This window comes from Haemorhous mexicanus, chromosome 12 (assembly GCF_027477595.1).
Source record: "Haemorhous mexicanus isolate bHaeMex1 chromosome 12, bHaeMex1.pri, whole genome shotgun sequence".
Lineage (NCBI taxonomy): Eukaryota > Metazoa > Chordata > Aves > Passeriformes > Fringillidae > Haemorhous > Haemorhous mexicanus.
Genome location: NC_082352.1, coordinates 3,803,586 through 3,818,318, shown reverse-complemented (window position 1 = coordinate 3,818,318; position 14,733 = coordinate 3,803,586). Strand labels below are relative to the sequence as shown.

The 14,733-nt window shown below is 43.0% G+C and overlaps 1 protein-coding gene across 5 annotated transcripts in view; it reads right to left on the bottom strand.

Moving 5' to 3' along the window:
* Positions 1 to 14,733, bottom strand: part of GARRE1 (granule associated Rac and RHOG effector 1) — a 59,452-nt gene that overhangs the window by 4,788 nt on the left and 39,931 nt on the right. For all 5 annotated transcript variants that reach the window (XR_009488051.1, XM_059857793.1, XM_059857794.1 and 2 more), the window contains 8 exons: positions 14,441 to 14,536; positions 14,141 to 14,302; positions 12,997 to 13,155; positions 8,521 to 8,618; positions 7,050 to 7,175; positions 5,591 to 6,576; positions 2,162 to 2,327; positions 1,161 to 1,295 (listed from right to left, as the gene is read on the bottom strand). Coding sequence is in view for 4 of the 5 variants with exons in the window: in XM_059857793.1 (XP_059713776.1) it covers positions 1,161 to 1,295; positions 2,162 to 2,327; positions 5,591 to 6,576; positions 7,050 to 7,175; positions 8,521 to 8,618; positions 12,997 to 13,155; positions 14,141 to 14,302; positions 14,441 to 14,536 (1,928 nt within the window). In the remaining variant the exon portion in view is untranslated. The remainder of the gene's footprint in view (positions 1 to 1,160; positions 1,296 to 2,161; positions 2,328 to 5,590; positions 6,577 to 7,049; positions 7,176 to 8,520; positions 8,619 to 12,996; positions 13,156 to 14,140; positions 14,303 to 14,440; positions 14,537 to 14,733) is intronic.

Genomic DNA, 14,733 nt, shown 5'->3' with positions numbered 1-14,733 from the left:
TAAGTCACCCTTATGTGTTTGTTTTCCTTCCCTGCTATTTTTTTTTTTTAATACAAGTAATTACTACTTTTTCTGTGACTGTTTATGAGATGGCTCTTTCCCATTAATTTCAATTTAACATTCATTGAAGCTCAATTTTTTTTCTCTCCCTATGAAGTCTTGGCTAAGTGTAAAGATCTACGAAGTAGCTACTCTTATTCCTTTCTGATAATGCATACAAAAATAGCTATCCAGGTAGAATCTGTGAGAAACTGGCATTGATTTTTTTTTTTTTCATTCACCAAAAAGCAGGCAGACAATCTTGTATCTATGTATTAACTCCAAATTACTCTGACTGTAAACAAATACTTGGCCACTTATTTCATTTTTAGAAAAGACTGAAAAATAGTTTGAGAGAACAATTCCAGATTGGAATTGGGTTGGTATTCATGCTTCATCTTGTGCCTTTTGTTACTATTGTCCTAACTACCCTCTGCTGTGCAATCACTGAGGTCCCAAAGACACCGAGTCTCCAGCCCTTCAGAAAAGCAGAATTGCTGTAATTCACACTACTGAGAGAAGTGGACTGTTCATAGCTGAAAAATCCTAGCTTGGTTTTTCCATTACTGAAATTATTTACAAAGGCAGTTTGGCCTCCTCTTCCTACTGTGAGAAACAGAGCATCTTCCTACTGTGAGAAACAGAGACTAAGCAGGGTTGGGTTTCCCACTCCCAGAACAGCAGCTGCAGCTGAGGTGAGAAGTGCACACCAGGTCAGCAGCAGCTTCTCCCCAGTGCCACAGGCTGCAGCCAAGGCACCCAAAGGCATGGCCCAGCTGCAGCCAGGCATCCACAACACCAGTGAGGATCTCATAAAGCTCCAGGAAATGGCATCCAAAGGAGACTCTCATGCAAGAAGGAAAGCATCAGATCCTTCCTAGCCAGAGTGACCCTCAGTGAAGGGCTGGCTGTTGGCACAGAGCTGGTTGTACAAGGAGAAAGCTGCTAATACAACTCACTTTGGGAATGCCCCGGTCCACATCACCAGTGTAGTACATAAAGCCATGTTTGTGGAGACTTGGCTCATTTGCAGGAATTTCCTATGTCTGGCTACTCAAATGAAATTACATATAAACAAAAGGAATCTTACAAAGTGGTCTATTTCTGTTCATTTTGCTCACCTCCTCTGCTTTACAGCAGCAACAAGGTCTGGCCCTGAGAACATGGAGAACAAACTGTCTCCGTTAGCTGAGGAGGTCTCATCACTTGAGCTGGCAGAGTCTCCTTGAGTACCAGACCAGCTGTTTGTCACATCACTGCAAGACAGAAAGTTGTATTAGTCCTTGTATTTCCTGTGCCTGGTCCAGACTGTGCCACAGTTGTGCTCAATCTTTGTCACAGGTGATACCTCAGAGCACAACATTTCAGCACTTGGTAAAATGTGCCAGTAATACAGGTACTTTCACTAGTTCTGAGTGGTCACATTAACTGCTCTGTCTGTTACAGCCTCTTTATATATAACTACAATAATTATACCAATTAGAAGCACCTCTCCTGTTCAGGAAGGAGAAACAAGTGATCCTTAGGTTTGGAATCACTAAGTACTTGACTTTTTCACTGCAAAACTGAGCTAGAACACATATCCATCCTACTGGTTTTACACTAGAGATTCACTGCTCTTACATTATGGACAAATGGACACAGAATCTCGAAACACTTCTTGTGTAGTAAATAGTTATGATTTGGAAGATATTGAAAACTACAAATGTACCTCCGGTGAGGTACCTGCCTTTTTAGTAGCAGGATTAAGTGGCTAAAATCTGGAAAACTGAATTCAATCAGGCCCTGCAACTTTGACAGCATCACTTTTCATCAAAACTAGGCCTTAGAGCTGTTTTTAAAACACTCCAAGAAAACTCTCCTGAATACATCTGGCTACAGATTCCTTATTTCCTCTGTTGGAGTCCCAGTCAGTATCCATGTCACTCTAAGGATGACATCAAGCATGTCAGTGCCTTGGGATCAGCAAAGCAGGCAGGGTCACACTGCTCACTGTGAACAGTGAAGTGCAGCTTTCACAGATGCAGCAGCAACTGGAAAAACACCCAGTATTCCCACATTCTGCCAAGTCTGGGTGCAAAATAAAGTTCAGTACAAACATCCAGCCTGTCCAGTCTCTTACCCCTCTGTGAAATACTCAGGGAAGGGCCAGGTTTTATGAGGATCATCAGGAAGAGGCCAGTTGCCACGCGTGGTGCTTGGACGCCGGACGTGCTGTGCTTGCCTCTTCTGCTGCATAGCCTGGTTCACCCCAGCAACATAGCGGGCAAACTCTGGATCAGAGCCAACTGAAGGAAAGAAACCAACAAGTCCATTGCTGACACTCAGCTATTTCTGCTGCACCTCCAATGCTTTAGGTTTGACCGTACCCCACACCACAGCCATTCCCCCCCTGATGATAAATGGCAGCCAGCAGTGGATGGGTCTTCATGGGGCAGCGAAGATCACTGAACAGGAAATGTTTTACAAAGATGAGAGACACAGCATCCATGGTGGATAATAATTATCACATGGAAGTACACCTGCCCCTCGCATTCCATCAGGGAAATTGTGTTTGTACTATGATCATGTCTATGCTGAAAGGACCAGTATCAGCAGACACTGATGAAATGGACACTGTACATTTATCCACACATGTGAAAAAGAGCAGAACAGTTATTGCAGTTGATACCAAAGTGCAACTTGGTTTCCAGCTATGCTGTGATCCTGCTTGGATCATACTAGAACAGAGCACCAAAACTGCCTCCTTCCTATAAGGATGAGATGATTCTGAAAGCATTCTGATTCTGACTACAAAATATTTCAGAATAAGAATTATATTTACAGAAAAAAGCAGATTTTTTCAATTCTCAACATGCTTTTTGTGTCCCAAGCATCCAGTAAGGAATAAGCACAGTCTTGAGCAGACACAGCAAAAGCTTTAATCCAAAAGTGTTTCAAATGCTCCATTGATCAGAGCAAGCAATTGCTGTATTCAAAAGACTGCTGATAATGAGTCACTAACTGAGTTTCCACAGCTTCTCTTTCTTTTGCCTTTTTTTCTTCCCTGAGAAAAAACTTGGCAGTCTGACTGGATTTATGGAAAATGTCTAGACTGCATGCACAGTAATTGCAGTGGGAAGTATTGAGCTGCTGGCTTGCCAGTCTCAGTTGGAGATGGAGCGAAGACTGAAGAACATCCAACAATCCTGCACAGCCCACAAAGCAGAAATCTTTCATCTGCCAGCTCCCTACATTCAATACTGCATTTGGAAGATATGTTTCCTTGTACTCATTTGACACATCCAGAAAAGACCTCCACAAAGTTTTGCTGAATGCAAATTAAAAAGACAGCAAAGAAAACTTTGTTTCTCTGCCTCCTTTTTTAAGCCAGGGATATCTGAGAGCTATCTAGGAACAAAACATCCCCAGCAGTGCTTGTTCTCCCTCTGAAATACCTTTATGTCTATTTAAGATGAGGCTGGAAGCCAGACAGTTCCTCAGATCTAAGAATAGAGACTAGATGGATTCTGAAGTACATCCAGGCTTTTTTACCTGTGGACAGAATTAAGTTCTAAAGTGCTGGTATATTCAAAATACAAGCTTGTTTTAATTTTTACCTCACTGAAAACATCACGTGAACAGGTTTTTATCAGATAGTCTTTTACTCCAAAAGATTGGAATTACCAACATTCCTTCTATTAGTTCTTACTGCAACATTCCTTCATCAGGTTCTGACTAAAGTACTACAAAATACATTGTTGGGACTAGTTAGGCCTTCAACATGAAAAGCCATAAATTTCAATTTTACAAATTCTTAATCAGCAGTTTTGCATCTGAAGAGAGACATCATTTTCAGACTAAAAGTATTTATCAAAAAAGTAATGTGTTTTGTTTCAAATGAGAAATGTACAGTCCTGGGAAACCCTGGAAAGGAAAAACGGTTTTCTGGTTTACAGCAGAAAAGTTTTTGTACAACACTAAAGCTTAAAATGCAGCTTTCTACACCACAGCTCAACCTGGCAAGTCCTATGAAGAAAAGTTCTTTCTAGTGGAAGAGTATTCATCTGGAAGGATTTTTGTTTGGTTTTGGTTTTTTAAACCTTTTTTTCACCAGATCTGTGAAAAATACTGTTTATTTATCACTGCAACTGCAGAAGTGTGTATCTTAATCCTCTGAGCACCATTTACAAACCTTGAGTAAGTCACCTTTTCCAAGTACCACTTTCTACCTCCTTGACATTCATCAAATGGAACAAAACAAGTAGTTTTTTGCACAGCAAAAGGAAAATGCTGCAGAAATAGAATGGATTTAAAATGCTGAGAATACCAGTCCTTTGTGTACCTGCTTTCTTTTCCCCCCACACACATGGACTTAGTGCTTGCTGAGAATAATTTTCTCCTTCCTTAGTGGCTGTGATAATCCTTAAGTCTATACTCTAAGTCTGTTTAACTAAGATGATGCTAATTCAGACTTACAGTCAGTAGGCAACAACATAACTATGGTGGCTATTTTTGCCATAGAAACTCCACTAATTAATCAAGTAAGTTGACAAAATAACTATCATAATTATGAGGCAAAGGAGCTGGTTTGAGACGCCTACGCATTCCAAACACAGAGGAGTGCAAATGAGCACGGGAAACTGAGCCCTGCTTTGATAAAAGGTTTCCCTGTTCTCTGCTCCTCCCTCAGGCAGCTGCCATAAATGCACACTACAACATTCCTGCAGCTGTGTTCCAGGCCAACAGAAGTTACATTTACAAGGTAGCAGCTGTGTCAGTTCTTAATACCACCATCAGAATCACACAATCACAGAATACTCTGAGTTGGAAGAGACCCACAAGGATCATCAAGTCCAGCTCTCAAGTCAATGACCCAACATGGGAATTCATCTCCTTTTAAATTCCACAGTCAGTTTCTTGGTCTGTAGATATTTGGTCATGACTCTAAAATTTTATCTCAATTTATCTATATTTACAATTTACTGGTGGCCCAAACACACGTGGTAAACCTCATGGCACTTGCTGCTTAGTCTCTAATCCCTTGACATCCAAACTTTTAATTGCAGAACCAGCAGTGGAATGGGAACCAGTATGACTCCCAGGGAATTGGGAAGCAATGGAGGGAAAATGTGGGGATATGGGAAAGACAGAACCCAGCTGTATCTCCAGCTTACATGACTGCTAAAGAGCAGGAAGAATAATTTTGAGGAGAGGGAACACACCTGAGCTCAAGAGTTTGATTTTAAACAATTTTACAAACTAAGTATAGGAGGAACATCATCTGTGGGTCTCTTTTCAGTACTCTGGTGTGCTCCATATAGGAAAGGTCAGACTACTACAACTGGGACAAGAAACAAGGAATTGGTTCTCATTCTTATTAATGAGAGTTGTAAGATCACCTTCTGTTAAAAAAAGCAAGTAAGCACACACATAAAACCCTGCTTGCACTGGTCAACACCCTTACACCTGGTGGGCAGCACGGGGAAATGACAGTCATTGCCAGCCATATTGACAGTAGTCTTTCACAAAGAACCCTTACAAAAAGCATAATAAAGGAAAAGACACACACCTGCAGGGTCAAAAGGCAGGATTTCTCCCAACATCCCAAACACTCCATCAGTTTGGTCACGATTTGGCCATGTGTTGTTTCTAGGTCCTTGTGGTTTCTGTCCTAGCATCTCTGCCATCATATTGTCCATATAGCTGCTCACAAGACCCAAGCTGTACAAATCAGAGCTTAAATCTGAAAAACCAGGATTGTTCCACTGATTTATATGAGACAACCCAGCTCCAACAGCCGGAGCTTGCTGCTGTGAAGAATTACTGAGCCATTTGGCAGGTACACGTTGCTGTGGTCCAATAGGTTGAAGCAGGTGTTGGTAATACTGCATTTGCTGCTGCTGCTTTTGGGACTGCTGCTGGGACAAGCCCTGCTGAGGAGGATGCAGCGGGGTGTGAGACACAGACTGTGGCTGCTGTTGAACTGCTCCCGGCTTCTGTTCCGCTGCTGTAGAGGATGCAACAGAGTTCCTTCTTTTCACCATCGGAGAAGTCTGCTGGGATTTGCCCATGTTAAAACCAGACAAGAAATCTATAACATCCTGCATTTCTTGGTCAGTTGGTAAATTCATACCTTTGTCATCCTTGCCATCATCTGGTTTGAAGAAGCTGTCCCGTCTCTCCACCAGAAAGCCATTGACGAGCTGGTTGGGTGTGCTCTGCACTGGCTGCAGGGCATCCGCGCTCCGAGGGAAGCTCCCCATGTTCAGGATGTTCTGCAGCCGGGCGTCCATGTTAGTGGGCATTTTAGCTTTCTCCTCTGAGCTGGAACTTATGAAGACGTTTTTGGAAGGTGTATTGGGGATTGAGTAACTTCCTGTGTTACTTGTACTAGTGCAGGAAGTTTTTTTTGTAAACCGTGAAGTCAGTTTGGAGAATGTCTTTTGCAGACCCCCTGAAGATTTGCTTCCATTCCCCGGTGGCATGTCAACTTGGCTCCCAAATTCTGAGATTTCACGTTGTAACTGGATCTGAATACAAGGCAAAGCTTGCTCCCTGCATCAACAAAAAAACATGTATATCAAACCACCTAATACATAACTGAGTTTGTACTTGGGGGGAAAATATGTAATTCAGTAATAGCTCAAGAAAGAAACGACACCAAAGACTGCCAAGTCCACCAGCTACTTCTTATGGTAACAAAGCAAATTATTCCTCATATTTGCAATACTTTCCACTCCTTAAATTTTAGTTGTGCTTCAAGACCTAAATGGAGATCAATTTAATGTAAATCAAGTGTTTTTGTAAGAGGGAAGCAAAGACTTTTTAGCCCTTAGATATGCTGCTGGTTTGGTTTTAAGCAGTCTCCTTTATCTCTGGATGTATCCAGAAGGTATCTGTGGGGATTAATAGTGTCTCACTCTCAGTCTGACTCCTGTTTTCCCCTTCTGATGAGCTGGCACTATCAAATCCCTCAGCACAGATTATTCAACAATGACAGCTTAGTTTGAACTAGAAAAGAGACATACCTTCCTTCCTTCCACCTGTGTATATCAAACACAGCAGTATAGAGCACATCCACCAGCCCCAAAGTCTTCTCCGGATCCAGACTCCTCTGTAGCAAAGACATTGTTGCTGGATCTTCTTTCAGACACCTGTCATCATTAAGTTTAAATCAGAAATCAAAATGCTCATTTTTTTACATTAAACAATGCTACCACATCAGTCAGAATGCATAAGGCCAACTGCTGCACTTCTGCAGAACCACATGGGAATGCCTGGGGGTTCCTGGGCTGGAGCCTGAGCTCTGCCTGCTGTGGAACAGAGCTAACCTACCTGAGAGGTTCAGCAGTACAGCGTATTGAACTCATCACTGACAGGAGCTCTTTGGCAGGCACAGCTCAGGCACAGCAGCAGCGAACACAGAACACTCAGAACACACAGGAGCCTGACACAACCCCCCCATGGCGAGAGGCTGAGCGTGGCAGGTCCGCGCGGCGATGGCTCCGCACATCCCCCAGCGTGGGCCGGGGTCCCTGTGCGGCACCGGGCTCGGGACGGGCTCCCCGCGCTACCGCCCAGCGCCAGCAGGCGGCGCTGCCCCCGGCAGCGGGGACATCCCGGAGCACCGGACACGGACAGACACACAGACACACTCTCTCAGACACACACTCTCCTTCCTTCTTCCCCTCCCCCAGGACACAGTACTGGGACACTCCTTCCTTCCCCCAGGAAACAGCAGCAGGACGTAACACCATCGTCTCCTTTCCTTCCCCCTCCCCGGGACACAGCAGCAGGACAGGCACCATGCACGCACATACATTCCTTCCTTCCCTCCCTCCCTCCCCTGCCCGGGACTCAGCACCGGGGCTCTCCTCCCCCCGGCCCTGCCAGCACCATTAGGAACAGGCTGCCTCTGTAAGGAGCCCAGTGAATCAAATGTGTTGTACTGAAATTCCCAACACTGCCTCCTTCCCAGTTAGAGACAAGGGCTGCCATTGCTTCCTGCTCCCACTGCTCTGCACTGGAAGAAATCCTCACAAGCTGCAGATCAACCATTCTCTACTAGGCAGACACCTGACCTGGCAGGAACAGCATCTCTTGGAGCCCAGGGGTCCATGGGTCAGAGGAGCACCCAAAGAACAGCCCAGAGAGGAAAGAGCAAAGGCTCTCACATTTACTCAGCCAATTCTTGGCCTTCCTGAGCCCCAGCTGGGACCTGCCAGGGTGGAGCATGACACGAGTACTGGTAGATTATTATTTCTGAAACCTTCTCTTCTACCATCCAGCTTTTACATTTCCCACAAGTCTCAGTGCCCCAGCACTGCCTTTCTTGCCTTGCCTCCTACAGAGGAGCCTGTCAGGAATGGACGTGTTCAACAGTCCAGACAGAGGAACTCAAGGAAGCTGTGCCATAATTGTGCACATTCTCTCTTCCATTTGTACTGCAACAATTTTCCCCATGTATTTCACAATCTGCAATACAGGATTTTCATTTACCATGTTGATGGAACTTGCACCACAATTCTTGATCCTTCTAAACTTATCTGAGGAGCATAGGCTTCTTTATTTTCAATCTGTGCCGTGTCCACAACCACCTAGTAAATAAAATAAAAGGGGAAAAAATTAAGAATTAGTTATTTTATTACCCCTGTAAACCCTAATAATCTCCCCTCCCCTACCTACAGGTACAAAAAAAACCCAAAAGAACCAAATAAAACCAAACCAACTCACAAAATCATTTTAATTTTCTTCTATTTTAATATAAAATTAGTTTAGTACAGAAACCTGTATTACATCCTGTAGTAATGCATCACTATGTCACTACCAGCTGCTCTACCTCCCTGCTGATAGTTCTCAGTATTTTTGAGAAGTTTAGCACAGTTAGTACTTTAGGAGCTCTCAAACACCTACTCAGCCAAATGTTTTAAATAATTTCACTGGAGTGCATGGTATGATATAGAGAAGTAATACCCAGCCAAAATTCCTAACACCCCCCCCCCTTTTAAGGCTATAAAATTCCACACCAACATTTCTCTATTCTACCTAATGAAACTGTACTATTATTAATTCCTGATTAAATAAGGAGAAGAAAAGTGACTGTTCAGTTTGTTGGACTCTGAGCCACCTGTAAGACATGATGAAGACACATGGAAGAGGAAAGTCTTGAAGACCAACCCTGTGCCATGAGCCTTTCTTTTTGGACAATGGAAAAGGAATGGATTCACTTCAGCTTCATTTAGCCTTTAATTCAGTGATAGTAAGTTCCATATTTGGTTCATGCTTTCTGTTGTTGTCCAGGCTGTGTGGGCTGGCCTTTTTGATCATTTCCATAATTTCCTAGTTTGGTCATGCTGAAACAGCAGCTTTTTGGCAGCAGTCAGCAGTTCTTGCTTCAGTGGCTAGCAGATTAGCTGTACCATTTATCCTTGAAATGGCAAAAGTCCTCTGCTAGAACTCAGCCTCAAGGGACATCATTGACTTTGTTGCCATCATCTAACCTACACTGGCCCTGTTCTAACTGGTTGTCTGTTACTGGGTATGAAAAAATGTGTAACATAATGCTGAGTTTCTTCTCTCTCACTTAAACAAAACCATCAAATAACATTGGAACAGAATTATTTCCTACTTTTTAAATATTTTAGCATAAAGTCTTCCTTTTTCTTTAGTTGACTCTAAGCCTTTGCCCAGGTTTATTCAATTTTAAACATGTCTAAACATGGTGACAAAAGGCCACACCATCATCCACCCCTGAAAATACCTCTCATTTTGTAACAGGACAATTCCAGTAGTCTTTTCTTGGTCTTTGTATATTTTAATTTTATTTAATTTGGTAATCTGCAATTCAGGCCTACTGCAGGGGTAATTTATAACTGTGGTAACAGTTAATAACTGTTAACAGCTAACTCCTCATAACTGTGGTAAGGAGAGATGAACTCAGGAGTGATTGTTCTCAACTCCCAAGAAAAATACAGTCTGCACCTCAGACCTGAAGTCAGAGGTGAAACTGATTTGTGCAGGCCTGTGTCAGGTTCTGGTTGTGGTGCATGGTTGGTGCCCATGATTTGGCTTTGCTGGGTGTTCCTCCCCCAGGACAAACCTTCATTTCTTCCCTTTGCAAAAACCTTTACATTTCTCAACATCTGTCAGAGTCAGGACATCTGGGATTTAAACTTTACTAGGGGACTTAGTGCTCCTGCAATGCATGTTGGTGTTTGCTATGTCTACTAGCACCAAAAAAAAAGAGTTTTATCTGTTAACCTCTTTGCATGAGACCAATAGGAAGTTTTATTTCTGCTCATCCTCTGAATTCAGCTATTTGAATGCACATTATTTTTATTCAAACACAGATTTCATCAGCTGACCCAAATCTCAAAATGCAATTCTTATTATATACATGCTAAGGTAAGAACTGAAAACCAGCACTTCAAAGTATTTATGTTAAAAAACTACAGCCCAAAATAACCAAGCAAACTAAGTCACAACTCATTGTGCTTTCCACACTTAATGAGTCACCTCTTAAAAGGCACAAGGGCACAAGATGGCTTAAAAGCAGTGAGACTGCCAAGTAATGTTTTTTCCAATTGGGCATTTAAGATACAGATCCACACACAATTCTGAATGAATGCAGACAGCCCAGGATCTGAAAGCAGCACACCAAAGCCTACATAATACTGTGCCATGATTCATTCATCTGCCCTCTTCACAAAATAAACTTCAAATAAACACATCCTCCCTCTCTGCCTGCTGGTGCTTAGAGAACAGCTTCCTGTACCTCAGACATCCATTGTTCTTGTTTTACAGGTGCTTCCTCTCTCCCTTCCACCCAAAGAACTCTTTAAAGACCCAAATTACAATTTCTTGTCACTGCATGAAGCTACATACAAGCATAACTGGATGTTGTAAAAAAAAAGATGGCACACAGTTTATAAAGAAAAACCTCAACCCTCATTCCCTTCTAAACTGTAACAAATCAAAGTGAGAATGAAGGAGAGCAGGCTTGCAGGTCTTCTGGCATGTGCACAGCTCATCATGTGTCTTTGAAGAGAGAAGGCTGCTACTTTCAGAACCTGATGTTCATGCAAAAATCTTTGGAGACATTGAGGATTCAACACAAGTGAAACTCCACAGCTCAGCACTGTCATTTGGGAGAATGTGTAAGCAAGTTTTACGGTGACACTGTCCAAAAGTGATGCCAAACCTGAAGAATGTCAGTGCTTCAATTAGCAGCAGGTCTAACTCGTTATGTCTAGACTGGGGGACACCAGATTTCCAGATTCCTGAGTCCAAATGTGCCACTCCTCAAACCCCCTCGGGGCAGGACTTGGGTGTGCACAGCACTGAAACCCCCTGGAAAGGAAATGGTGGAAGGTGCAGCATCCTCCCAGGCACTCCTCATCCAGACACTCAGGAGCCACAGCTGCTCCTGGACTGCAGCACACTCCCAAAGAGTGCTGAGAATCTCCTTCCTCCTTGGCCTCATTTCCTGTACCTCACTGCTGACTCCCAGCATCCCACCCCCAACTGTGGCAGCTGAAGACACAATCCCATTTAACCCTATCCTTTTTCCAGTCCTCCTTTATTTATTAGTATTTAATACACGTTTTCTTTCAAAACACCTAAGTAGAAATTTGGTAAATCCTACTATTCCACAGCTTCTGTTCCCTGCAAAAGCACCACCTTCCTATGGCTCCTGTGAAACTTCTCAGACAAAGCACTGCCACCTCCTGCCCTCAGCCCCTGTATCTCGTGAAGGACTGACAGCAGGGGCACTGCTGTCCTGACAGTGATGGTCTGCACCTTTGATTTTAGGCTGCCATTATATGAACAGTCAGTTGAATTCCAGTATAATTTCAACCTCCTTCTCTAACAGGTATTTACTATTATTAAGGGACTATCTGATATCTAGTATCAAAGGGATACTAAAGCAGAAATATCTGGCAAATTCACCATTTCCAATTTATCATTCAACTTTACTGGATAACCTTTTAAATCACATGGTTTAATTTGCTAGGATGGAAGATCTAGGTCACCTAACCAGCTGTGTGATTTGTCTGAAAAACAAATATGCAGCTATTTGGGTTCTTTAATCACAAATTAATTACAAAGCCCTCATGGTCCCCCATCACACTGAACAAGGAATCAGCAAAGAACCAGCAAGAAGCATTTAACTCACTGTAGGTTAAAGACAATTCAAAGAATACTTGACAAAACTGTCACAGGCTCCAGTGATATATCCTAGCATTTCCTTCCTATGTTGAAGGTGCAGCCTTTTCCCTGCTCACAGAAGTCCAAAAAAACCTACATGTCATGCACAAACACTTCACTAGGTGCAGAGATTGCAGTCATTAGTCATGGGAGCACAAATACATTTTCTTATCAGAGTATGTTCCAAGCATCTGTTTTTATCAGCTGCTTAGATACTGTAATTTCCACTGGTTTTCCTCCCCTCAAGAACACAATGTCTACAGCAGGCATTTAACTCTTTTGTCCACTGTTGGAGATGTCAGGTAGCATTACCTGGGGCAGAGACTTGCTGGTTTATGCTGGGCAGGAAACTCAGCTTCCAGTCAAAACAGAGAGGAAATGAAAAAATGGCAAGTTTTGAAGCCAGTTTGAGAGGGGCTAGATGTGTCTTTGGGTCTGTTTAGTTTTTTTTTAATATGGTCATCTGTAGATTTGAAAGCATTTCTATTTCTCTATGAAGCAGCAGTTTCATTTCTTGTGTTCTCTCTTGAAATGGAGACCAGGAAGCACCTGGTGCATTTTTCTGTTCCTGTCAACCAGGGACACCACCTACAGAGCCCCAGAGTACAAGGACACACTGGGCTCAGAACTCAAGTTAACTGCAGCACTAAACATAGAGCAACAGGGGGTAAGACACTGCAAATTCATTCCTAAACTCCAAAGCACCTAGCTTCTCTGCAGGGTGTTTACACAGCCTTTGTTTTCCTGAGAGCATTGGCAGTCACCTACCAGTCCAGCCTGGCCAAACAAGAGCTGCACAGCAGTTTTGCAGGCTCCTCTCCACGTGGAAGGGCAGACCTGGTTCAGCACTTCAGTCACGGGGGAGTCGTCCCGGGGGGTGAGTCCATTGTGGCATCCAGCTTCCTTGATCAACTGCAGCATTGTGTGCTGCAAAGAGAATAAACACTCTGTCCTACCCAACACACCACTCACAAATGGGACCAGCAAGGCTTCCAGATGGATTTCTCATTGTTCTACACGCTTTTCAAACAGCTATAATGTCTGCAACCTCTCAACAGTCTTATCTAACTGGGAGAGCTCCAGTGCAGAACAGAAATATGGAAGATTGTCTCTGCTCTTTGGAACACAACACTGCTCCAAAATCATGAACAGTATTTCTGCTTCTATACTTGCACACCAGTTTAATCAAAACTACAAAAAACACTGCAAAGACAACAGAAAAGCACCATTTTGAGCACTTATTATTTCTTATTGGATTATTTCTTATTAGATTATTATTTCAACTCCTTCAGGAGCAAGGAATTGGGGTTATCTATTAAAAGAAGTGAAAGTGCTGATTTAAATTGCCCAAGTTACTTCGGAATGGACATACTTTCCATTTGTTTATACTGAAAATACAATTAACTTCTCCATAATTTAAAAATCTTTTTAACAAATTGATTCCACTTTGTAAGATGACATGAAAAGAAGCTCTGTTACAAAGTGTTTTTTTCAAGTACCTCCCTTAGTACCAGGCTGGGCTGACTTGTTCACCTAGAAGATGAAGGTTCTGATATGCATCACTGGCTGGGGAATCTGTAAGGGCTCACTCTCCTCTGTATTTCTTCATAGCTAACACATCTCTTTTCAAAAAGTTCACAGAAGCTTCACTGCATCCTAGATCTCTATGCCTGTTGTGCCTGTGCTTCTCTCATATTTGACAAAAATTGCTCAGGTGGTCAAAATGCTATCAGAGACAGGTGTAGCCCTACAATGTTGTCAACATCCTGTTTCCACAGGAAGCCAGGCTAAAAAAAGCACTTTTAAACACAGGTTTGGCATGGAACTTCGATTACTGCTGTTCTCTACATTTTAATGAATCCTACTCTTTCTCCTCCCATCTTCATTTCTGTGGTTAATCAGGAGTTAGTACCGTTTTCAGCTTCAGGTTTTCTGCTGCAGACTCATTGAAGGAGATTCCTTTCAGAAAATGGGATCCAATCTGGACTGGGACAGTGGGCAGCTCACACTGAATGGGCTGAGGTGGAGTCTGTCTCCTTCCTGTTTGCTGAGCTTCAGCTTCACTGCAACAGCCCTGCAGTGCAGAAGAACAGATCCAACAGAAGAAATGAAGACATCAGAAAATCCTAACGTGGGTCCAAATGTTTGTGTACTTTAAGTACCCTTTCCAAGGTGAGGAGGGATGAAAGAGAGCAGGGTTAGCAGATCCTACCTGAAGACTTGCTTCAATTGCTTTTGGGTTCAAGTGGAAGCCAGCCTTCATTGCATATTCACAGTGACCCAAGCTCTCCAGAGCCACCTTGTAAGCCTGACATGAAAGAGAAAGTTGAGATAGCACAGGTGTATCAGCAAGGAAGAAAGCACACAGCCACTGTGTCTGGGTCCAGCCAGGCACTGGTACAAGGATTTACCCCACTCAGTTCCATGGCATACACACATTTATCATGTCACACTCCAAAGCTGCAATTCCCAAATGCTCTGAGCTGTCTGTGGTACACAATTCTG